The 26,920-nt window shown below is 34.1% G+C and overlaps 1 protein-coding gene across 5 annotated transcripts in view; it reads left to right on the forward strand.

Moving 5' to 3' along the window:
* The window catches only part of LOC128992502 (protein DDI1 homolog 2), a 39,113-nt gene extending 16,180 nt beyond the window's left edge, over positions 1 to 22,933 (forward strand). For 2 of the 5 annotated variants that reach the window (XM_054416098.1, XM_054416097.1), the window contains exons 5-7: positions 2,203 to 2,389; positions 20,909 to 21,024; positions 22,728 to 22,933. In XM_054416098.1, coding sequence (XP_054272073.1) covers positions 2,203 to 2,389; positions 20,909 to 21,024; positions 22,728 to 22,808 — 384 coding nt within the window. In that variant the 3' untranslated portion in view covers positions 22,809 to 22,933. Of the gene's footprint in view, positions 1 to 2,202; positions 2,390 to 3,030; positions 3,127 to 9,411; positions 9,543 to 20,908; positions 21,025 to 22,727 lie in introns of those variants that run through there. The other 3 variants (XM_054416099.1, XM_054416100.1, XM_054416101.1) reach the window with 3 other exon arrangements.
* Positions 22,934 to 26,920: the final 3,987 nt, after the last annotated feature.

The raw sequence follows: 26,920 nt of genomic DNA on the forward strand, positions 1-26,920 counted from the left end.
TTTAACCAACTAATACTATTTAATCATAAACAATAACTCGTTCACTATATTATATTACCATACTATATTACTATATTACTATCATTGGCTATATAACCAAACAGTGAGACACAAATAATGAGAAACTAACCCTAAAATAATAGAAACAAATTGTAAACAAAACACGACATCTACAGAAAACCAGACAGAACTAACAATAAAAGTGGCTTCAGCTGTTCCATAAGGATGGTAAGGTATCTGCAATCCTAAAATGCTATGGGAAGGTAAGGAAACAGGTCTGCGACGTAGGAAGTGGTGAAGGAAGTCGTCAATGCGAGCTATCCTGAGTGCGGAAACTGTTTATGACGATTAGATTTTTAAGTATATGCAATTCTAAAATGCTATGGGAAGGTAAGGAAACCGGTCCGTGACGTAGGAAGTGGTAAAGGAAATAGTAAAGGTGAGCGGTCTGGAGTGTGGGAACTGTTTATGACGATTAGATTAAGGTATTGTATCTACAATCCTAAAATGCTATGGGAAGGGAGGTCCCAGGAAACAGCTATGGGAAGGAGGAAACAGGTCCGCGACGTAGGAAGTGGTGAAGGAAGTACTATAAAGACAAGCAGTCTGGAGTGTGGAAACTGTTAATGACGATTAGATTAAGGTATCTGCAATCCTAAAATGCTATGGGAAGGGAGGGAAACAGGTACGAGATGTAGGAAGTGGTGAAGGAAGTAGTCAAGGCGAGCAGTCCGGAGTGTGGGAACTGTTTATGAGGATTATATTAAGGTATAAAGTGAGCAGTGTGGAGTGTGGGAACTGGAAACCAATTGTAACAGTTAGATTTATGTATCTGAAATTGAAATACTGGAATGCTATGAGAAGGGATGGAAACATGTCCAAGACATAGGAAATGTTGAAAGAAGTAGTAAATGCTAGCAGTGCGGAGTAGGGGAAATGTTTGTGGCAATTAGATCGTATTTAAAATACTGAAATGCTATGGAAAGAAATGAAAACAGGTCCACGACGTAGGAAGTAGTAAATTTGAGCATCACAGAGTGTGGAAACCGTTTGTGGCAGTTAGATTAATGTATCTGTAATACTTAAATGCTATGAGAAGGGAAGGAAACAGGTCCATGATGTAGAAAATGGTGAAGGAAGTAATAAAAGCTGGAATCGCAGAGTGGGGGAATGATATTCCCCGAGCAAAGCTCGGTCCCCAGGTACTATCATTGAAACAGGAATCATTCATTGTTGAATAAATAATGACTGTAAATGATTTCTTCAGGTTTTGTGCATTGTAGAAGGAGAAGCAGTGTGGATAAAATATTTAAGCTAAAATTTGTTTTAATATCAATACACGGATATTTAAATAAATACCTACTTATTTTGGTATTCACTGGCATTATTAATTATCAAATTTCCCTTACTATATTTTAATACTGGTAAGAATATATGTTAACCCTAAATGGGTTTTACATAATGATTTGTTCAAATTGGTTGAATAAAAAAGCTGAAGAAATATTGGAATAGTTTGGTCCCTCTCTCTTTCTGAGATGATTATTTCATTTTGGACATCTAAATTTAGCTCTCCTATCTTTAGAACTTGGGAATTTGATAATGGGGACTTGGCTTTGCAGAATTATTTGTATGCTGCTATATTGTATTTGAAAGTTCATTTGATGAAATCTTAAACTGATTAATTTACCACTGATAACATTTACATTTTAATCAAAGCTTTTCACATACTAAATAGTTGTTAGCAAACATTCGTGCTGATGTATAATTCAATTAATTGATATCATTCACTTCTATTCTAATTTCTAACATCAAATAAATAAAATGTATAAAAGTGTTTTTTCTTATAATTTTGTTATGTTTTTTCACTTCCTTATTACAAAACACCAAACATAATAAACGGTAAAATTTCATTTCTTGCATACAACATTTTTCTTGCATAAAATTTTACCAATTTGGGGGGCAAAAATAGCTAGGTACATAATCAAAAAACGTTTTTTGCCTCCCAACAAATTTTTGACAGTCGTCTTGGTCTAACATCCCGTTAAGTGTTTAATTATTGTTACTTTTAAAATACTTGTATTATACATATATATTGTATGGTAGCCTACCATTTTAAATTTAAAAGTGCAAAAATATATAAAATCTTTTTTTTAAAGAACACATTAACACATTCATTAAATGATTCTATGATATCTATTGCAGTGCTGTATAGACCTGAAGACAAACGTACTGCGTATTGGCACGACCGGCACTGAGACTCCGTTCCTGAGCGAGAGAGAACTGCCTGACTGCGCGAGACTGACAACGTCCCATGATGAGGTAATGGAGACCATGGAGGATCGGGACATCCAGAAGGCCATTCTGGAGAGTCGTCAGACGGGACCTTCAGGTACTTGTTGATGGCAAAAAAGCATTAGGAATGGGAGAGGAAATGGACGATGAACAACTAACTTGCTCTAGTGAAGAGTTAAAGGCAGTCAACAACACACAAACAGTTCACAACTCAAATCAGTTTTATTTTGCCTTTACAAGAGGCTTTTCTTGTAAGAAAGTATTAGAAATGCATCTGCTTCCATAATTCTATTGCAACCTTTTGACTGACGCTTCAGTTTGGACTATCTATTCTGTTTGGTCTCCAGTTCAATCAATTACTAAATTTACACTGACACATTTTTCTTGCATAAAATTTTACCAATTTGGGGGGCAAAAATAGCTAGGTACTTTATATAAAAAAAGAATGTTTAATTTGAATTGATCGCGTAGCTTTTAAATAGGCCTAGCATTAAACATTTCAGCATTGTCTAGATTCTATGAAATATCTAAAAACAAATTTCCCCATAGTTTTTTTTCATACTAATTTCTATTCATAGTAAAAGGTTCTGCACACTGCTTTGGACCCTTTAAGCTGTTTTAATCATAATGTTAATAATTTTCCTACTGTCAGAAATCATCAAGTTATGATAGCATTATGATTTGAGTAACCTAGTGCCTAGTAATGTTCTAATCATGTGGTCGTAATCCTGTTACAAGGTTTGCTGCACAGTATAGTCGAGTGTTGTCATGAGTTTGTTGCTTACGAGTCCTCAACATCAGCTCTAGGTCTGGTTTAAAGAAATCAATACAAAAGTAATGTAAATTTATTTGTTTTACTTCTAGTTGTAAACAAAGCCATTATCAATAAAAAAGAGCATCAAAACATTACACTTAATATCATTACTAAATACAGCTTTGTTTTCAGAGCGACGTTCTTTAGGTACGAAGGCAGTTTTTTAAGTGAGGGCTGTTTTTGCGGATAGATCCATACATTACGTGTACGCCAAAACGAAGCTCCACCCCGCTTACTGGCATAATTTGTGAACGGAATTACACCATTTGCTGTAGCTGACATGTACGCTTTGCTGTGTGTTTTAGACATTTTTAAAGTTAGTGAATTTCCTGCTGTGTGCTAGATAAGGTCAGTGTTACCTTTTTGGATTACAAGAAACATATCCGATGCCGACATTCATCACTAGATGACTGAAGGTTATTGGAGTAACAGTGAGGGTTAAGTGTGCAAATGGGTTATGAAGTGTAAAAATAGTCATGAAAACATTTTTCATTTGCTGCCTTCTGTTTGAAGTCTGGGTCACCCACCAAAAACACAATTCCTTCTGCAATGAACTGTTTCACGAGCATTTTAATCCCAGCCCATTTCTGCACTTAATTCTTACTCATTGCATTAGGGCCATAACCTTCAGTCATTTGGTGATAAATTTCAGCATCAGATATGTCTGTTGTGGTAAAAACAATAAACTTACCTTATGTGTCACATAGTGGGAGATTCAATAGTAAAATTTTTTCAAACACACAGTAAACCGTACACATCAGCTACAGAGCTGCAATTGGTGTCATTCTGTTCACAAATGATGCCAGTAAGCGGCAAGGAGCCATGTTTATAAAATTTTTTTTTTAAATATTAGTTTTTCCTGAATGTAAAATCTTTCTTCCCACATTTAAAATCTATAAATCACAATGTTTTTAAACCAGTGTGGCTTAAAAATACATTTTTGTTTATTGTAAATTGTGATAATTGAGTATTTTTCAACTTTTCAATTAACCCAGAGGTAAAGGAGGACCATGTAAAAAAAAAACATTTTTTTCTAATCTAGGTAGTAAAATCCAATTGATATCTATATAAATAAAATTAAAGTTTTGTCTATACATTGCTCAGAATTATATATTTTTAGGTTATTTTTATGTTTTATACATTAAAGAAGCAGAAAAGTGTCTTATCTCTATTTCTGTCTGTCTGTTTTTCTGTCTGTCTGTAACACTCAAGATGGCATTTTACGCCATCTTCTCCAGGAAAACGAGAGTACCTATCAAGATCCAAGTCATTTTAATGTATTCACTGGATTGGCGAGAGTGTCTTTAGCCATTAAAATATGGCCTCACTACTTTGTAAATAAAATTACGGTTATGGACGTTCAAAAATGCAGTGTTATGCGATTTTTGTCACATAATGATCTATGAAATAATGAACAGCTGTTCGGATCAAGATAATTTTTTCTAGCTGTCACTGATATGTTTACAAATACCGCAACCATTTTCGAACACGTTTTGAAAGCAAATCCCAACCAAGTGAGATTAAAAACGTTTTTCTTACATAACCGGATTTAATTAATCGCAAGTGCAATAATAAACTGTAACCGTAAATGAAATTAAATAACTAGGCATCATCAAGGTCAGGAACCAGCAGGGCCGGATTTAGCATTTTTGCGCCCCTAGGCCCAAATAATTTTCCGCCCCCTAGTCTGGTCACATTTCTTCAAACCTTTATTAAAAACTATATAATTCCCATAGGCCTAAGTTAACTGCTTGAATAACACTCCTCTTTGGAATCAGAGCAAAGTTTTTTTAAGAATTGACTTGTTTAGCCTTAACAAAATGCCGTCTTAAACACGTTATTTAGCAATTTTATGCTTTTAATAAATGCTCACGTTTGTGGCCGTGGTGGGACTGAAACAAAAAACTCAACCACCCGAGCATTCCTGAAAAAAAAAACATGGCCATTGATTCCAATTCCAGGCCCAAAAAACATGAACTCCATACAGTGCGTCATACTATAGATTAAACCTGCTCCTTTAGTAGATTTGGATTGGCTGAAAACAATTCTTGTTATTTTGTTTAAGGAGTATGTTTTATCTATGTTTAAACCTAGTTTATCCAAAATAAAACGATCTAATGATTAAAAATAGGTCGTCTCCTGATTATTTTACTAGAAATTGAAACACACATCATAGAACTTACCCTAAAATAATAGAAACAAAATTACGTTGAGCCGACCCCTCGCACCGCCCCCAGACGAACAACTATTGGAAGCATGCCCCCCATAGTGGCAGTGCGAGTGGCCGCCCCACATCCCTAACAAAAATGAAAGGCCGTGGGTGAATATCAAAAAAACAAACAGTTGTCAACAAAGCCTATAATTAATCAAAATTCAACAAATAACAATCATCAACAATGTCAGCCATCCAAAGAATTCATTTAAAAATCTTTCAAAAAATTTACCCTTCTGAATTACAAAAACTGGTACCAGTAACAAATTAGGCCTAACAATGAAATAATTAAAGATGGTAACTGTAAATATACTTTAAACTTTGAAAAAATTAACAATTAAATAAATAACAATACTATAAAAATAAATAACGAAGAATCGATCATTTTGCGGGGCCCCCTTCAAATATAAAGTTTTTTAAAATGTTCGTAATTTCAAAGTATAACTTGCGTATTGCGTGGCACAACTATTATCCTTGCTGGTGGCAGGCGGTGGTGGTGGGTGACGGTGAGTAGCTTAATGGTCCCCGGAGAAGCTGGGCCGTAGGCAGCCCAAGGAGGCAGAAGATGGAGTGTCCCTCCGGGCGACCCTCTCCGAGGACAGCGGCTGGTGAAGCCTCACATCCGGGACCCTTTGAACATATTCCAGGCCTAACTAATAAAAGTCCATATAACTGGAGTGTAACCTTAGGCCTACCTAGCTTTTCAAAAAATAATTCCAAAAAACAATTTCCGCACCACTCGTTTACTGACCAAAACTATTACAAATGATTTTATTAATAAATATTCTTCTTTTGAATTTAGGCTTTCATTTAAAACTGTCTAGAAAGTTAGAATGAGAAAATTACTATAAATAAATTAATTCAGTTGAATAAAGCTTTAAAAACATAACAATAAATAGAATTTTAAATTTTACAAACTTAACAACACATTCTTACAGACATTTTTCATAAAAATTGAAGTTGACAATAAAAAATATAAATTATCTGGTCCAGAAGGGTAAAACACATTAATCAAGCACAAACAATTACATAAACACTACAATAAATACTTCAAAAAACAGTTTTCACAAAATATTAAAAATTCTTTGGCTGGAGGTGCATTTTCAGGTAAAACCGGTAATAACTCCGGTTATTACCAACCAAATTTGCTCAAACAGCTTTTAAAAGCTGTGGCACAGGTGCCCGCAGCTTTTAAAAGACATACCCATGCCTACCAACTAGCCTGAGGCTAGGTAGGGGGTCAGTTACCTACGGTCACTCAGAATACAGAATTGCGCTAAACTAAAAACCTTATAACTCGGTCATTTATCAATAAAACTAAATCAAACTTGCAGGGGACATGTAAGAGCATTAAAACTAACTAATTATGACCGAGCTTGGCCCCCAGAAGGTGCCATTACTGAACTAAAAAGAATTAGGCTGAGTGACATGGCCTACATTACAAATAACAAAAAAACACATTTACAGGGGACAAAGGGACAAAATTTACATTAAATAAGCTGTAGGCCACAAAAACAAAACAAAATTTGAGCACAAACTAGGCCTTAGGCCTAATAAAAGTTAACAGGGACACAGAACAAACGGACCCTAGCCCGCACAAAAGTGAGTTTCAAAGTGAGTTTTCTTGGGTAATATCTGGCCTAGAGTCTCGGGGAAAGCTTTGAAAACTTGACAACAACAAAAACTACTAAACTAACCAGACAAACTTGTGGTCAGACCACACAAAGCTTGGCCAAAGGCCCAACAAAACTCTGTTCAATTCCAGCCTCAGAAATGGGTCTAGCGCCTTGAAAAACAAGTAATTGGTAATTAAAAGTAATACCAATGCACAGAAGGTGCTTAATACTTGTTTTTCACTAGCCAAAACCCACTCAAAGTCTGCACAACATGTGGCCGAAGGCCAAAACTAATTCAGAGACTTTCTAACCTAAACAAATCAAAATAATCAATCAACTTACTCATCTGACGTCTGGCAAAACACTTAAACCATGACTAGAGTCTACGAAGAACGGATGAACAAAATTAACAGTGACATTGAAAGATTAACACTGATATTCATCGAAGATACCCAAGTCTTTACAAATTGACAATCGCCGGCCTTCTGGTGAAAAAGTGACAGAAGGCGGACATTGACTCTGGGTTGCAGGATTGCTGCCCGACCCAAACCGACTGAGTTCCGGCGCAAAGCCAGTACTCGTACTATACAAAAAACACTGAGGCGTGACATTGGTGGGACGCTTGGTGGGCATGTCACGGCTCAACGTCAAAACTAACGTCCAGTGTCAACAACATGAACTAGATATGAACAAATTTTGAATTAACAATGTCATAAGAAGTCGACTTGAGTAATATTTAATCTATGGTCGTACTGCATCTAGATTAAATATGCAGAGTGGTTTCCAAAGCAAAACAGAGCAATATTCCGGCTAACCGTACCAACCTTACTTAGGTCTGAGGAGAAAATGACAGCATTACTGATGTTTTGGAGGGTATTGAATTTTTCTAAAATCTAATGCAAACTGAGATTAATATTTGTTTGTTAATTTGAAAGGTAAGTACATCGTTGTTTTGATATTCAACACAACTTATTATATATGTTAACTTGATCCTGCAGATTGTTGTAAACTAATCAAAAGACTTAACTTTTGAGGTGAGAGTGATGTCTAGCACGCATGCGCCCCTAATCAATCTGACCAGTAGTACCGAGCCCGAGCCAGCATGCATACCCCTTGGGCGCTCGTCATCGTCAACGTTAGAGCCTACTCCCGTATAACCAATGTTCTTTGATCTTTACCAATTTTGTAATGAAATTGATGCGTGATTCTGAAAATAGATTACATTTCCTAACAATTATTTCTTCTTATGAAATTCAGGATCACAATGCTTTTGAGTTTTTTTTTATCAACTATGACTTTTTATTTTAGAGCCTAGGTATAAAAAAAATACTCTCGGCCGTGCGCCCTCTGGGATCATGCGCCCATAGGCCCGGGCCTACCGGGCCTATTGGGAAATCCGGCCCTGGGAACCAGAGAATCTTTGTGTATAAAATTGTTCTTGAGTTTTGATAACCAGAAAAAGACCTTGAATCAGTTCAAGTTAAGTTCAGTATTACCCAGTGTTGTATACGGCTGGGAAACTTTAATTTTTTTTAATGATCATCGCCAATAGCCTAGAAACAAAGTTTCCACTCATTAACGGTGCTTCAGTGGCGGTTGTGTAAAGTGTAAAGTAAAAAATCACAACTGCAGTAGGTGATTGTAACAGAGGTTTACGGATGATGCTAAACTCGCTTTCCCAATGTGTCACTTTCTGTTCCTACCATTGACTATATTATATAGTCAATAGTTAAATCGTCTATAGTACTTCATTTCATATAGTAAGCCGTCATTTCGACAGCATTTCGGGTCATTTTCAGTCCAAGCAAATATAAATTGTTATGATAAAATTTTATGACATTAACAAAGATTTCAAATACTAATTTTATATGTACTTTGTTATGCTTAAAGCAAAGCAAATTCCCTAATTAAGTTCTGTATTTTTGTGTGTATCTATGTTGGTAACGTATTAATGTCCTTATTACTCAGTGTTTCACTGAAAGGACAAGAGCACCTTGATAATGAAAATGTCAACCCGAATAAAAGTGTTAAATTGTGACGTTGACGTAGTACAACCATTGTGGAAAGTAACTTTCAGTTATAGGCCTACCTTAGGGCTATGCCTCATAGATCTATAAAGCATTTTGTAGTTTAATCATTGGGTTTAACATATTGACCAACGCGATCCGGGTGACATTTAGTTGCGAAGCATTTGTTTAGGATTGAAACTGTCAGATACTGTATTTGCAAAGGTTTATATGTAATAGTTTGGCCAGCATATCTGAAAATATGCAAAACAACTGAGGTTCTTAATTTAAGAAGGTTTCAACTGAATACGATAAGATTTCCGTGCGTAGAACGGGCACACAGCTAGTCTGTAAATAACAAATTTTAATATTTTAAAATAATTAATTGCATACTTTTAAACATAATTCTCTAAAATGTTAACTTTAAAATTGATTTTTTAAACTATATTTTTCTGATCAAAACTGTTTCAGGATCCAAAGGAGGTTCCAAGAGAAAGAGATGAAATTTTAGAAATCCTATGTTGTAATTGAAAAATTTAACAAATTGTTTTTTTAAAATTCAGAATATTGTAATTTGATTAAATTATAAACTTTTAATCGTGGTTGAGGTCTTTTAGTGTTTGTATTATTTTAATTGTATTTTTGTTATTTATTAATATAGGTTTAGATTACAAGGATCGTTTTGACAGCAAACAGTCAATCTAAACCTATTAGTTTATTCAGATGATCCAGATGCCATTTCATCATATGATTTGTTTGTAGAAGTTTTATGTTTCCATGTCAAACAAGTGACGCACATAGGCTATTGTGGAATACATGTAAGGGACATTTACTAAACTGTTCAATACATACCATGGCGAGACAAAAGTGGACGTGCAACTGACAGTCCCGGCCAACCGAAATAGCTGTTGCACCTGATTCATAACGGAGTGTCTACGCAATGTTTATGTTTAAACGTTTGTTATTACCATGGTAGTAGGCCGACCAGCGCAACGTTGCCATGCACCAAATCGGCTTTACACTAGAGGATGCAATGCCAATACTTATCAAACATGTCTGCAGCACAGATCCCTAGAGGGAATTGTCGGAATGGGATCATATCCTAAACTCTAAACAGTGTTGATTTAAAAAGTTAACAATTAAAAAGATTTAAAAAGTTTATTGATTTAAAAAGTTGTAAGAGTTGTAAATTGTAGTCTTTTGCTTTGCTATAAAATTCTGATTTAAAGAAAAGATATTAGAATACTTCTGTTTATTTTTTTTTATTGAACCAAACCACCTGGGAACATGTATATGCAGATTTGTCAAGGGAAAACATATAGCCCAGTCAATCTAGGTTTTTACCTGGAAATGCGAGATATAAAGCTAATTTTTTGCACAGATGTCCGTTATGGTATGTAAAATCACACCCTAAAAGTCCCCGCCCGTCCCCTGTTTGCTTCTTCCGGTATAAAGAAAAAAGGTGGGGGGAGGGGGCGCAACTTATTAAACGCATACGGGCGCATGCGCATTGAACGCGATAACTTGAGAAATTTTGGTCCGATTTTGATAAAATTTGGCTTGAAGGTGAAAGGTGGAATAAACGTAAATGAGTTGCAAAATCAGCATAATCAGACCTTGGGAAGGGGTGTTTACGGGGGATTTTATGAGGTAAAAATTGGGTTTTATGGGGTAAAAATTGAATTTGATAATTTTTGATCCTCAAAACACAAAAATTTCTAATTTCTCTCTGAACCATTTAAAAAAGCTTAAACGATCAAATATATTAGTATAATGAAGTGTTTTTGTAAGGTTATTGGTTAGGAAGAAAATTTAAAAAATTAAAAATCCCATGTTATTCTTAAGGAGAGTAAGCTGTTGTAGTTTGTTTGTTTACGGATATATTTTGATCAAACTTGGAAAATCAACTTAATTTATAATAAGCTATTGATATTTTACTACAAACGCACTTCATTACACTCCCTAAAGCAGCAAGCCTAGGTACTTGTTAGGCATAATGTTATTTCAATATATTTAATAAAAAATCCAATCGGGCAAATGCAAATTCACTTAGTCTGCAGGTTTGCTGCGGCGGGGGTATTTTCATACAAAGTTGCACTGTCCTAGATTTACTTTATCAATGGTTTTCGTCAACACTACACTCTATTTTCCCTGGTTTTCCCTTAGAATGTATATTTAAGCTGGGAATAATATAAATAAACTCCAGAATAAACTTGGACAATGGTGTAAAAACACTACACTCTATTTTTCCCTTAAAATGTATATTTAAGCTGGGAATAGTATAAATAAACTCCAGAATAAACGTTGACAATGGTGTAAAAACATATTTCAAAAGAATATATGAGTTCATGTGAGTTTTATATATATGAGTTCATAAGCATGGTATTCAATAAATAATATACAGGATACAGTAATATAAAAAAGTTTTACTATTACATTTTTAAGTACAATCAGAAAAGATTACTAACAAAAAATAATATTTGTCCAAAATATTGGATTAACCCCCCTTAATATGAAACCCAATTTTTTAAGAGTTACATATGCACAACAGTTGGTTAAGCAATTGTATTGAACAGCGTGTTTTATACCTATTATAAAACTGAACATTACTAACTATCAACGTCTTCTTCCTCTAAATCAATTGTCTGCAGTGTGTTGTTGCAGTCTCTACCTTGGCAATGAGCACACATTGCCGAACAAGCTAATCCTGACCTTATGCAATCACAGTATCGGGCACACTCTTTCTTGCAATCACATGTAACGAAATTCAAGAGTTTATCAGGTGCCGGTGGCAAAGTCATAGATTGAGGTACAAGAACGCCGCCTTTTTCAAGTCAACCCCATGAACATGGATCCAGATCCTTCCCAAGCCATTTCTGCACTTGATAGTAAACCCGCAAAGTGTGTAAGCGTGCGGCATCCGAAGTAGGCGGTAAAACTGACAAATCAAAGCTTGAAGTAATTTTCTGTCTAGCTATCAGTTTATTGAACATAAAGTATCTTAGTTCATTTAATGTTTTGCACTTTGTATCTCCGTATATTGCAAGAAAGTATTGTTCTCCACATGATGTTAACTTGTCAGGCTGAGCAGTTGAATCTTTAAAAACATCTGACATTTTTTGAAGTTACAAACTTTTTTCCAACACTTTCCAGGGCACTTTTTTCCCTTTTCTAAACGTTGCGGATGTTGTATCGCATCCAGAAAATGCGTGTGCAAACAGTATACAGTCTTTCATATTGCCTAAGTTACTACTAATTTCAGTTACTGGGTAAACTTTGTAGGAACCTTTACTGCCTTCTGGTTTGATGAAGAACAATGTATCTGACCTTTTAACTCCATGGACAAGAAGTGCTAGAAGATCAGTGTCTGTACCCACCACAGCTGTTTTCATACCTTCAGAACACTGCTGAAGAGCTGTTGAAGCAATAAAAAAGTCAGCATCTGCTAAAGCTTGTAGAACTGAAAAGCAAGCTCGATCAAAGTGTGATTTTAGTTCACTTATAAGTCGGATTTTATTTGCAGCATTACCGAGATATTCAGCCTGAGTCACTGATATTGTCATGTTTGAGTCGAAATGTATTGTTCTTGATGGAATTCGACAAGCTCTCCTATCTTGCTCTGGATTCTTTGTGGTCGCTGGTCCCTCAAAGCCATCAAACACTATTGTTACATTTGAACCTTAATGGATGCGAATAAATTCAACATATACTGAAATTATTTGTCCATATGTGGCAGGCTTGGGCCAAACAATATGATGAAGCAAATGTCCTCCGTCCAATACATAAACACAGTCTTGAGGCCAACTATGAAGGGTAGGTGTGCTCATCTCTACAATATCACAAAGTGCTGATTTAGCTGTTTTTCTCATCGCTGCTCCGTTAAAGAGAGACGGTGGCCTCGGAGCCAATTCAAAGGCCATGTAATCTTCATAATCAGATGGTGATTTTAAAAAACACAATATTCTGAGAAACAGTTGATTCGGATTCACTTCTATAACACCGTGACCTCTTACTTTGACAGTGGCATAAACAGCAGCAAGTGGAGTAACTTTACTTTTTCTTTTTAGTTTTACATCACCAAAAGTTTGGCCAGTCATTTGAGTCATTGCAAGAAGTCCTGTTTCTGTGGCGGTTTCCAGGTTTATTTTAGCGTCAGCAACTGTTCCAGTTGACAAAGAAATCAAACCTCTATTCAACACTGAAAGGCGAATGTGACTTTAGCCAACAAAGTAGTTTGTATAAATCGTTATCATCTCTTGATTGCCGAGCATCTCGTAGCTCAACATGTTGTTCTGTAGTTCCAGAGTTTATATGACACAATTTTTCAAAAGCATTCGTGACAACAGAACAGGCTGGATGTGCTAGGACAAATTTTGCTAAGTTACTGTCAGTGACGCCTCTTCCATGGATAAGTCCACCTGATACTTTCAAAGAACGCATGAGCTCCTGCTCAATCACCATATCTGTCCAGTTTCCACCCCAGAACCTTTCTGTCCCACAAACCGAAAAGGAACCTTTTCTGATTGTACTTAAAAATGTAATAGTAAAATTTTTTAATATTACTGTATCCTGTATATTATTTATTGAATACCATGCTTATGTTATGTTTTTACACCATTGTCCACGTTTATTCTGGAGTTTATTTATACTATTCCCAGCTTAAATATACATTTTAAGGGAAAAAATAGAGTGTAGTGTTGACGAAAACCATTGATAAAGTAAATCTAGGACAGTGCAACTTTGTATGAAAATACCCCCGCCGCAGCAAACCTGCAGACTAAGTGAATTTCCATTTGCCCGATTGGGTTTTTTATTAAATATATTGAAATAACATTATGCCTAACAAATACCTAGGCTTGCTGCTACAGGGAGTGTAATGAAGTGCGTTTGTAGTAAAATATCAATAGCTTATTATAAATTAAGTTGATTTTCCAAGTTTGATCAAAATATATCCGTAAACAAGCAAACTACAACAGCTTACTCTCCTTAAGAATAACATGGGAATTTTTTATTTTTTAAATTTTCTTCCTCTCCAATAACCTTACAAAAACACTTCATTATACTAAAATATTTGATCATTTAAGTTTTTTAAATGGTTCAGAGAGAAATTAGAAATTTTTGTGTTTTGAGGATTAAAAATGATAAAATTCAATTTTTACCCCATAAAACCCAATTTTTACCTCATAAAACCCCCCGTAAACACCCGTTCCCATGGTCTGATTATGCTGATTTTGCAACTCATTTACGTTTATTCCACCTTTCACCTTCAAGCCAAATTTTATCAAAATCGGACCAAAATTACTCAAGTTATCGCGTTCGATGTGCGTTTAAATAAGTTGCGCCCCCTCCCCCCCTTTTTTCTTTATACCGGAAGAAGCAAAAAGGGGACGGAAGGGGACTTTTAGGATATGGTCAAGGATATCATAAAGAACATCTGTGCCAAAATTCAGCTTTATATCTCGCATTTCCGGGTTTGCATGATTTTTTACCTAGATTGACTGGGCTAATATCTGCAGTTGCAGTTCACAAGATAAATTAAATACAGCTATAAACAGATTAACCTTACTCAACACAGGTAAATTAATCTAAGTGAGTCGGTGGCTCAGTCGAAAGCTTGTCAGAATGTGAAATCAAGACATCGATGCAATATGTTTGCATTCTGTTACCTCCTAAACATTTATTTGTAGCGCCTCAACCAGTCTAGTCCGCCAGGAGTTGAGAGACTCTCATTTGCTCAAGTTATGATTATCAAAACACCTGTGATGTGTAGTGTAATGCTCCACTTCCACTCATTAATAAGAGTTTATATTGTAAAATACCATGGTAATCACTATTTAAAACCCCTAAGAACAATAGTATACAGGAATAGTTTTGGATTTGTTTTTCCCCCTAGCATGGTGTGATACTGGAAGGAATTTTCATTTTCAGCACAAAACTGAACAGTGATGTCCCTTGAAGTCAAAAAGACCAAAGGACTTAACATAGTACGTTCAAAGTCTATAAAAGATATCATCTCTACTTAAAAACAGGGACGTAGGTAGAGTATATGGCGCCCTTGGCGAATAGTACGGGGTGCACCTCCAGGGGGGGGGCAACCCCCCAGCAAAAGGGGGGACCGGGCCCTTATGAAAAAGTTTATATATGGCCATATAAAATTTTTTTTATCCGGTTATATTTGGTTTTGGACCAAATACAACCAGATATGATCATATATGGAATCCCCCAGATATGATCATATATGGAATCCTCCATATATGATCATATATGGAATCCTCCATATATGGAATTTTTTAATAAAAAATATATAAATAAATAAAAAAATAACAATTAAACATATTTTTACCTTAAATGGTATAAACTATAAATTAAAACTATAATAAAAATTTTAAATTCAAAAATTTCAAAACAAAATTTTTAAGCATCTGACTGGGAATTGAACCCGGGACTCCGGCGTGTGAGTCTGCCCCCTTAGCCACTACACCACGATTGCTTCATATCATGTAGATGATCAAAACCCATTACGAATAAGAGAAGCTGTATTTGGTCTCGTAAAACAAGATTTTTCTTAGACATTTTATGTCATTTGAAGAATGTTATTATTAATATAGCCTAACTACGTGACATTGATATTTGAGGCTGTTTGATAGCAAAGGTACAATTAATTAATTATTAATATAATATTCTCCTTATTTAGGCCTACTACACTTACAATTTTAAAATTATACGTCAGTTTTAAGATTTTGTTGCGTTATAATAAAATTGTACAATAGATGTATGTACAGGATTTTGTCATCAGGGTTCAAATCTGGATATTGTATTTCTTTACTAAATTACTTTAAAGGAGAATTGCCTATATTATCTGCCCCCTTACTGTACCACATATCAACTCAATCAGTTAAGTAGTTTGTGCTTGGAGAGCAACAAGAAAATACACAAACTGATAAACTTTAGATTTTTAATATTATAAGAAGTGTTTGGGAGTTTGAGAGTTACATAATCCTAAAGTGGCAACAATCCCTTATAATAATTCCAGTTATTGTCAAAAACTCATTTATAGATGAGCATAAATGGAAAATTATTATTCCATATATGAGTAATTTAATTTCATACCTGGGAGTCATATATGACCATATATAGACCATAATTCCATATATGGAGGATATTTATGGCCATATATGGGCAATATTTTCATATATAAAAAACATGTATGGCCATATATGAACAATAATTTCATATGTAGAAAACATGTATGGCCATATATGGGCAATAATTTCATATATAGAAAACATGTATGGCCATATATGAACAATTATTTCATATATAGAAAACATGTATGGCCATATATGAACAATTATTTCATATATAGAAAACATGTATGGCCATATAAGAACAATTATTTCATATATCGAAAACATGTATGGCCATATATGAACAATAATTCCATATATATACTACATATATGGCCATATATGGACACCACCATATATGGATACAACCACATCTGGCCATATATGCTTCCATATATGCTCATCAAAACCCATATATGGCTTTATAAAACCATATATGGAATTTTGATATGGCCATATATGGCCAGAAATTACTTTTTTATAGGGGGGGGTCCTCCCCTGAAAGTTTTTTGCAATTTTAGAACAACCCTTGAGCAATTTGTAAGTCTATTGTCTATTAAAATCAATAACAACACGAAAATGAATAAAAACTTAATAAGCAATTTAATTTTTAGACATTTTTAAACAGTGTTAATGTAAACATAAACAATAAAGCAGTCTGTGAACAGGTTATGTTAAGCCAGTTGGGGCGCCTCATTGTCACCACAACTACTAGCTTTGATCAGACAAAAGCGCTATGGCACTGGCAACTATTGGCCGTCCCATTTTTATTTTTCAAAGCTTAGCCTAATAACTCAAAAAACATAGCATTTATAAAGAAATGACAACTGACTAAAAGGATGGAAATTTGATTCTCTTTACAGAAATGTACAATTTGTATAGGGTATCATAGACAAATAAATTTTTCTGAAGTTATAACTACAAATTTGAGTAAATTCAATAAATTAGCATTATTACTTTGATAAAAAATAATATTTTCTCCGTTATTTGTGCTATGACCCTATAAAAATTGTACATTTCCGTAAAATGAATTAAATTTCCATCCTTTTTGTCATATTTGTAAGTTTTTATAAATCCTATGGTGTTTTAGTTACTAAGCGTTGACAAAATAAAAATTGCTGCCATTTTGAAATTATACCTTTATTATACAAAGTAGAAAGTTGTTGATTTGCAAGAAAATAGTTCATATTAATCATGATATACATACCAAGTTTTAAGTTGGTACCTCAAGTGGTTCCTAAGTTATAGGGAATTATATAAAAAATTCATACACTCTGTTGACATAAAACAAAGCGAGATAGGGCATATATTATATGCTATTTTTCGTTTATTTTGACCTAAGGAACATGACCACGGAGTTTCGGGAGAGAGTTATTGAACACCCTGTAAAGGCAAATATAAAAAATAAATATTTTATAGTGTTTTATATAAAATGCCGCTGCACCTTTTTTTGTGACAGTTTAATCCTTCGTTCACTATGACGAAATATTTCAAAAACAGGATAAATGTAATGTCCAAACCTCAAATTAAGTCTATGCACAAAAAACAGTTTACAAACTAAATATTGACAAATTTAAAACTAATAAATATGATTCTAAATGATAGTCTCAGTCACACCCGTTGTTGGTAAACAGTCAATAATGTTCACAAAATCGTCTAAAAATAGTGTCTCAAGTTTCAAAAAGTAATGTCACATTACAGTCAACGCACAATAAACAATATCCAAACTAAACATTTGCAAATTTACAACTTATAATCACTATGTAAACTTATAAAGTGAAATTACACCAAAAAACTTGATTTGTTAGTTGGTCATCAGAGATTGAGGTTAGTCAAATATTCACGAAAAATAACATATGATAACTCTAGCACCAGATGTGCAATCTTAAACAATCAAATACCACAATGCACAGAATTTCATGGACTTTCTAATGAGATACTTTATTATATGGATAATTATATATTTTAGTGAATAAAACGTGTTTTACGACTGCGACTATTATAGTCGCTCTGCCACTTCACGAACACTTAAAAAATGATTGATTTGTTTTTGTTGTTATGTAATTATATCAAAATGATTTTTGCACCATAATCAATAATAATCAATAATCAATCGTTGAGATGGGGACGCCACCTAGGTGCGTATTTTAACCCAAATATGAGTGAAGGATGAGTGTAGAATGGTGTGATATGACCTGTGTAGCTTTGTTACTGACTAAGATCAGCGGTTTCATTAGTCAGGATCATTTATTTAAAGCCCAATGATCAGGAACAGCTGGGTCCAGTTTCGAACCATCAAAAAGCTACTGACTTTTCTCAGGATCGAACCGGCGACCTTTTGATTAATAGGCGAGCCCTATAACCACTCAGCTACCCAGCATAATATAGGAAGTTTCTTCCTTACTAGCTGTGTGCCCGTTCTACGCACGGGGATCTTATAGTATTAAGTTGAATGTGACAAAAATCACACAATGTTGGGTTTTTGGACATTTGTAATTTTATTTCTTAAGTAGGTAGGCCATGTATTCTATGGAAAAGTACGGGTATCAAGGATCGTCCTCGAAAAGGTTGTTATGAATAAATAGGTAGGCGTACGTACCCAAGAGATGGGCTATGGGCCTATTGGCTGTATGGTCCAGCGATTGCATCACACAGTGAGTAGAAGCGGAAAGTGACACATTGGAAAAGCGAGTTTAGCATCATCCGTAAACCTCTGTTACAATCACCCACTGCAGTGCAGTTGTGATTTTTTTACTTTTTACACTTTACACAATCGCCATTGAAGTGCCGTCAATGAGTGGAAACCTTGTTTGTAAGCTATTGGCGACGATCATTAAAGTGTCCCAGCCCTATACAACACTGATTCAAGGTCTTTTTTCTGGTTATCAAAACTCAAGAACAATTGTATACACAAAGAAACTCTGGTTCCTGACCTGGATGAAGCCTAGTTAGGTATTTAATTTCATTTACGGTTACACTGTAAAAACATATCCCACTGTAGCGCAATTTCAAAAAATCATAACAAGGGATATGTTTGTCTTAAAAATAACTGGTAATATCACTGCAATCTATATAAATCAAATTAGAGTTTTGTCTGTACATTGCTCAGAATTATATATTTTTAAGTTATTTTTACGTTTTATACATTCAAGAAGCAGAAACATGTCTTATCTCCATTTCTGTCTGTCTTTCTGTCTGTCTGTAACACTCAAGATGGCATTTTACGCAATCTTCTCCATGAAAACGAGACTACCTATCAAGATCCAAGTAATTTTAATGTATTCACTGGATTGTTCTGTTTAAACATATCCCTTGTTATGATTTTTTGAAATCGCGCTTTTGAATATTGCGCTTGCGATTAATTAAATCCGTTATGTAAGAAAAACGTTTTTAATCTAACTTGGTTGGTTTTTGCTTTCAAAACGTGATCGGAAATGGTTTCGGTATTTGTAAACAACATTTGTAAGCATATCAGTGACAGCTAGAAAAAATAATCTTGATCCGAACAGCTGTTCGTTATTTCATAGATGATAATGTGATAAAAATTGTACGAAAATTTGACAAAAATCTCACAAAACTGCATCTTTGAACGTCAATAATTTTATTTACAAAGTAGTGAGGCGATATTGTAATGGCTAAAGACACTCTCGCCAATCCAGTGAATACATTAAAATTACTTGGATCTTGATAGGTAGTCTCGTTTTCATGGAGAAGATTGCGTAAAATGCCATCTTGAGTGTTACAGACAGACAGAAAGACAGACAGAAATGGAGATAAGACATGTTTCTGCTTCTTGAATGTATAAAACGTAAAAATAACTTAAAAATATATAATTCTGAGCAATGTACAGACAAAACTCTAATTTGATTTATATAGATTGCAGTGATATTACCAGTTATTTTTAAGACAAACATATCCCTTGTTATGATTTTTTGAAACATACCGTATTTGCCAGTTTTGTGAAGTGTACATCGTGCAGCTGACTTTGTTTGAAATTTTCATTCACTTTTGTGCTTAACTACAGTGATCCCTTTGTTTGTAAGTTCATGTATGTAACAAAGTGCGAGTTTAGAATCTAATCTTTCTGAGTTTCTAACGGTATACAAATTATTCCATTTTACAATCTTTTTTAATGATTTATTTGGAGTTAGCCAAAATTCTTCAAAATGAAACTATTATAGTCGCTGCCACTACAGAAACCACCTACCGCGACTATTATAGTCGCTGCCACTACAGAAACCACCTACCGCGACTATTATAGTCGCTGCCACTACAGAAACCACCTACCGCGACTATTATAGTCGCTGCCACTACAGAAACCACCTACCGCGACTATTATAGTCGCTGCCACTACAGAAACCACCTACCGCGACTATTATAGTCGCTGCCACTACAGAAATCACCTACCGCGACGACTATTATAGTCACACTGCCACTACAGAAACCACCTACCTAATAGTTGTACTACTGTAGTTATTCTTGCTCTCTGTTTGTATTTATCTGTATCTTTCTGTAATAATATTGGGATAAATAAACGTATTTCATTTCATTTCATTCATTTCATTTCATTTCAACCTATATTATTTAGCTTATTTTTTTTTAACTTATATTATTTATTTTTTATATTATTATATTATTTAACCAATATTATTTAGTCGCTGCCACTACAGAAACCACCTACCGCGACGACTATTATAGTCACGCAGCCAGTTGGAGGGTTAAGCCTTTCACTTGGGGTCATATTGTATTTCAGTTGTAATTTAGTTTAGATTCATTTACCCTGTGTTTAGTATTTGAAACAATATTGTTTACAATTGCTTTAAACACTATGTCATGTCCAGGCTCTGGCTCAAGTACAGGCACTAGACTAGACCCCTCCACAACTGTCCTAGCCACTGACAAGTTTGGAGAGCAGGAGGTGAAAGAACTGGTCAGTCTAGGCTTCACAAGAGAACAGGTGATTCAATCAAGAAATTTTCTCAAATAATCATAATCAGTGTTATAAGATGGGTGTCTACCGCTACTGAAACCACAGATTTTACGTTTAAGGTATTGTAAGTACAAATTTTGGCCTACATAGAAATTCATGTCTTTCAATACCTTTCAAAGCGGCTTTTTTGACCAGTAGGCAGGTGAAAAGCCTTTAACCACAATTTAATTTTAATTTGGTAGTATATCTTATTAGAGTCAGAGTCCAGCTAAAATGGAATTAAATTAGCTTGACTCCTTCCTCACTGAATGTTTTTTGCCAATATTGCTGAAATTTATGGAGCTTTCTATCAAAAACTTAAGTTGAAATATCGTTAGTTAATTATGTACGACTGTCTATTATCCTTATATATAATTCTGTAAGACAAAATTTTTACCAGGAAATTGTGGATGTCTGGTAAGTCGCAGAAAAGTAGGAGAGGTCTTAAATTAAAGGTCTTGACCCCAGGGACTCGGGAAAAATAGCAGTATTCCCATAAAATTACCAGAAAACGAGATATAATGTAAAATGTTTTCCATAAGAATAGCATTAGAAGCAATTTACTGCTGATTTTTGTTTACTTGATTTATCACCAAGCCAGTATGCAATATTAACATTTGGATTATTGATTTGCCAGTCAATTCTGCAATGTACTATATAAAACCAGGGATAACGTTACCTATAATAATTAAGACTTTAGGTTACGTTATAGAATGTTGAAATACATTATTTTACTGTGAAACTTTTCAAATTTGTGTATTTTAAACGTTTAACATGAAATAACCACATTGACTAAATAATTAACGATTCAAGATTAAATGGAAAACTTCTGCTTTGTTTTTATTTCAAAAAGAGATTTTAAACATGTACTGTCTGTTGTTCGCAACAGAGTTAAGAATCATCCAATAATTAGACCTAATTTGATAGAATATGTAACGTCAATCGCACCTTTAAGAGGAATACCACCACATAAACGAATTGTAGTTTTTTTTATGTTGATCAGAAAAAATCTAGGGTTAAGTTTGGTCAATTGGATGTCTTTACTTTGCACTAATGTTATTAAACCCAAAAGGAGTATAAACTTAGAAATATTAACTGGGTAGGGATGCTAATTTAGCGGGTTTGGTCAAGAACTAAGCTTACCTCAACATACCTTTATTTGCCTTTTCATATTTGACGAAGACAATTTCCAATATTCCAATCAGGGAAGTCTTTTTTTATCACCATTAACCACAAGACCAAAAGCTACCTTAATAAACCAGTATTCACAACAAACAATTATATGTTTGCTGCCTTTAGCAGAGTTAAACCTATGTAGTGATTCGATTAGAATGTTTTATAGAAAATAACATCAACAAAGACAAACAAAAAACTGTTTTTTACACAAAAGATATGGCGTACATGGATATCTATTCTGACACATAGATAATATATTTCTTAGTATGTTTGAATATTAGAATAATTTGTTTTTTATTATTGAGCTTTTTAGGGACTTATGTCCCTACAACTAGTTGGATTATAAATTGTAGAAAAAGTAGGATAGCAGCTAGCTTACCTTGAAAGTGTAGGTAGGCCATAGAACATTTAGAAAATACACTGTGCACACAATATTTCGTCCCCTGAGGGACTTTGTCAAGTATAGAGAAAGAGTTTACAAATTCATTATAAACCTTCTCTTCCGTTATTTCCAGGTCATTGCCGAGCTTCGTCGGTTTAATGGAGACAAAAACCAAGCAACGGCTGCTCTGTTTGCGAAGTCACTCAAGTTTTGATGCACACTGAGTGTTATTTCTTGCAATCAAGCAAACTCAAAGAGTAATTTAGGATTTTTAGTTGATACAGGTTTATATTTTGTTCTCCTTGTCATTTTAATAAATTTGTTCATAAGTTTGTAAAACGAATTGTATTATTTGGATTCCCAACATTTTGTAATGTTTTGCTTTAAAAAAGGCTTTCTTTAGGACCCTTTGCCGGCCCTGATTAACTGATGCTTGGATTACCCACCTCTGCCTGGGCAAAATAGGAGATTGTATTGTGCTTGAGTTGGCCCATGGCCTTCATAGACCAAGTATGTTTTAAAAGCCTTCATAGCCTTTAAAAAAATATCAGCTAACTAACACATCCTTTCTCCCATTAGCTTGACATTGAAACTTAACATTGTACTTCTTTTTATTAGTGAAAAACTTTAAACAGTTCTAGAGGGGCGAAATAAAAAAAAACAAGTGACAGACCTTGGAAGTAAAATTATCTATCCTATAAAGCTCAAATACCACTGATTCATTCATTCATTCATTCACTCACTCATCACGAAATCTCAGAAACCATAAGACCTAGGAACCTGAAACTTGGCAGGCATCTTCCTTCTGGGTAGTAGACGCTCACTAAGAAAGGATTTTACCCTCCTTTTCGTCATTTTTTAGAAAATGTTATTTTTAATGGGGATTTTCCCATAAAACCCCATAAAAAACTGGAAAAATAGGATTTTCTCAAAAATGGCCCGAACGGTTTTGATAAAAATTTAGTATGTTATAGTCCTTTATATTCTGAACAAAATGGTACAAATCCCATTTCTGTAAAAATTACGGTTCAAAAGTTATGGTGGATTAAGTTATTTTCCCATAAAAATCCCCATAAAATAACGGAAAATCGGATTTTCCCAAAATTGGATAGAACAATTTTGATAAAAATTTAGTATGTTATAGTCCTTTAAATTCTGAAGAAAATTTTACAAATCCCATTTCCGTATATTTACACTTACCGCTTACACATGAGAAAGGTTGTTGACAATCTTATGGGAGAAAGTATGTGTCAGAATGCTGATACCGTTTATTTTAAATTTATGACAACAGCTAATTTGCAACCAAAAGGTGAGTGAGCGTAGCGAATGAACTTCAACCTGGAGGCGAGTTAGCGTAGCGAACGAGCTAACCTGAAGGCAAGTGAGCGTAGCGAACGAGCTAACCTGAAGTCAAGTGAGCACAGCGAACGAGCTCCAACCTAAAGGTGAGTTAGCGTAGCGAACGAACTTCAACCAGGACGTGATTGAGCCATGCGAACGAGATCATCTTGAAAATTAAGAAGTTAAACGGGGCAAAGCCCGCGGGTTACAGCTAGTGTACTATAAACCTAACAAGTTTTTTTTAATTATAAAAAGACCATAGAATAAGTTTAAAAATGTAATTTCCACTGTTCCCAAAATATATGGTAGATTCAAATATGGTGGATTTGAATCTATATCCGACTATTCTTATAGTCTTTGTAAAAATGAATGGCCTTGGACTTAAATTGGAATACGTTGTATTTTATGATCTTATAGTGTAGATGCAATTTTAAGACTTTATTATTCTTTGCATTTCCTATCTAAACTTAATTGTTTAAGAGTACAGGATGCAGAATGTACGTACAGCACTTTTTCTCTGAAGTAACACACTTTAAATCCTACAAGTAGCTTTGGAGGAAAATTGTAAAGTCTTTAAAATCACATTTACACTAGTCTTGAAAAATCATAAATACCCCCGCCGCAGCAAACCTGCAGACTAAGCGAATTTCAACTTGTCTGATTACATTTTTACTCAAATTTTTCCATAATTAAGACATACCTATTTATTCCCTATTTAAATAACATTAGACTTAACTAGTGCTTAGGTTTGTTGCTACGGGGAAGGTAAAAAATATTTTTTTGATCATACGTCAATAGTATAGGATGAAATAAATAAATTTGCCAAATTTTTTTAATATATATCCATAAACAAGTAAACTACAACAATTTTCATTTTCTCCATAAGAATAACATAAGAATTTTAAATTACACTATTTTTTAATTTTCTCCGTGACCGTTATGTATGCAACAGCGCTTCAATATACCCTACTAAATTATTTCTTATTTAAGCTCTACAAAACGGTTTAAAAAGAAATTGTGATTTTTTTTGTTTTTAGGGTCAAAATGGGAAAACCCCATTTTTACCCCATAAACCCATAAACTCCCGTTCCCATGGTCCGATATGCTGGATCGCGAATTCGTTAGAATAAACGTATGTTTACAAGTTTGTACCAAATTTAATCAAAATCGGATCATTTTTGCCCGAGTTATCGCGCTAACGGACACACACATACAGGGTGTCCCGTAAGTAAACAGCCAAACTCCGGGAAATGGTTCTATTGGTTAAAATAAAGGTAAAATCACGAATAACATTTTTTCGAAAATCGCTTCTTAACCAGATATCCGCCATTTTGTATTTTTGCAAAATCATTTTTATTTTTTCACCTGATTTTTATAAAACTTGGTATTTAGGTTAAGGTAAGAGCCTCATGCTGGAAAAAATCAACTTGATTCAACTTAAAAGTTTCAAAACGGCGGCCATTTTATTTAATTTTTTAAACTTAAATTACTCAAAAACGGCTAATTGTATGAAGACATGCTAAGAACACTTTTATTTAGCATTTTTTATTCCCTATCAAACGATACCAAGTTCAAAAAGATTGAATAAGAAATGGCTGAAATATTACGATTTTTAGTTGTAAAGTGGGGCAAACCTGACTAGCTTCTGCCTTTTTCTACCCCATTTTACATTTAAAAATCGTAATATTTCAGCCATTTCTTATTCTATCTTTTTGAACTTGGTATTGTTTGATATGGAATAAAAAATGCTAAATAAATCAAAGTGTTCTTGGCATGTATTCATATTATTAGCCTTTTTGAATATTTGAATCAAAATGAGTTTTTTTATAATATGGGGCTCTTCTGTTTTATAAAGATCGGTTGAAAAATTCAAAAAATAAAATTGACCCATAGAAACATTTCCCGGCTGTTTACATCTATATATATAATACGCTAAGCCGATTTTTGTAAACAGAACTCCTCCCTCATTTTTGGACTGATTTTGATGATTGAAGTGTCAAAAAATGACCCTGTTCTGTAGTTTTGCAAAGTGTTTTTCATTTTTTGAAATCTTCATTAGTTTGGGCAGGATCTTCAATCAAAGTTGGGTTTTCTCCCATAAGATAAACATGGAGGGTAATTATTTACCCTATTTACACTGGGATTTGATGTAATTTTGATATGTATACTTACAGTATTTTTAACGCTGAATCCAAAAATGCAATCAGTTTTGGTCGGAGAGATTCCTAAGTGGCCGTACGGTTATATAATTAATATTAAGCTTCAGTTTTGTTCATATATTACCATATTTGTGGTATGGACGAGTCCAAGTTCTAGTGGCGACTAACACTAAAAGGGGTGGAAGGTTTGTGGAGTGGAAACAGCTGTCAGTTGTTTACATTCTATACTAAACAGACAAAACCACACATGACGCCATGAGAGCAAAATCAGAGTTACAATATGCAGGTAAATGCACCAGTGGCTGACAGTATAAGAAACTATACGCACTTAATAATCCGTGGTTTTGAATAAATAGGAACTAAAGAGATATTACGGATTTTATGTGATTCTAAATTTAATGTAGTTTTCAAATTTGTCATACAAAAAGGGTTTTTTAAATATATTTTATAACATTTTTAAACTTAATTCAACCTTTGTACGTGTTCCAGTGGCTGACAGTGAAAAAAGTGCTTGTACCAGTAGCTGACAGTCAGTTGTCCCAGTAGCTGACACTGGAACTTAAATGTATTAGCTGCTAAACCTAAAGGTTTTATAATTTATAAGACGAATAAAATCTAACTTAATAATTAAATTATAAAATCACATAAAACGTTATTAAGAAAATTTATTTTACATATTTTAAAATAAATAATATTTACATTAAAATATATATACAGGGTGACAAAAAAGTCTGGAAACGGCTTGATATCTTTTTAACTAAATTCGTTTGAAAATTCAAACTTTTCACATCAACTTATATGTATGATAACTACTTTTTGCAAGCAT

Source organism: Macrosteles quadrilineatus, unplaced genomic scaffold (genome assembly GCF_028750875.1).
Source record: "Macrosteles quadrilineatus isolate MER2022 unplaced genomic scaffold, UCM_ALF_1.0 Scaffold_4__1_contigs__length_99947679, whole genome shotgun sequence".
NCBI lineage: Eukaryota > Metazoa > Arthropoda > Insecta > Hemiptera > Cicadellidae > Macrosteles > Macrosteles quadrilineatus.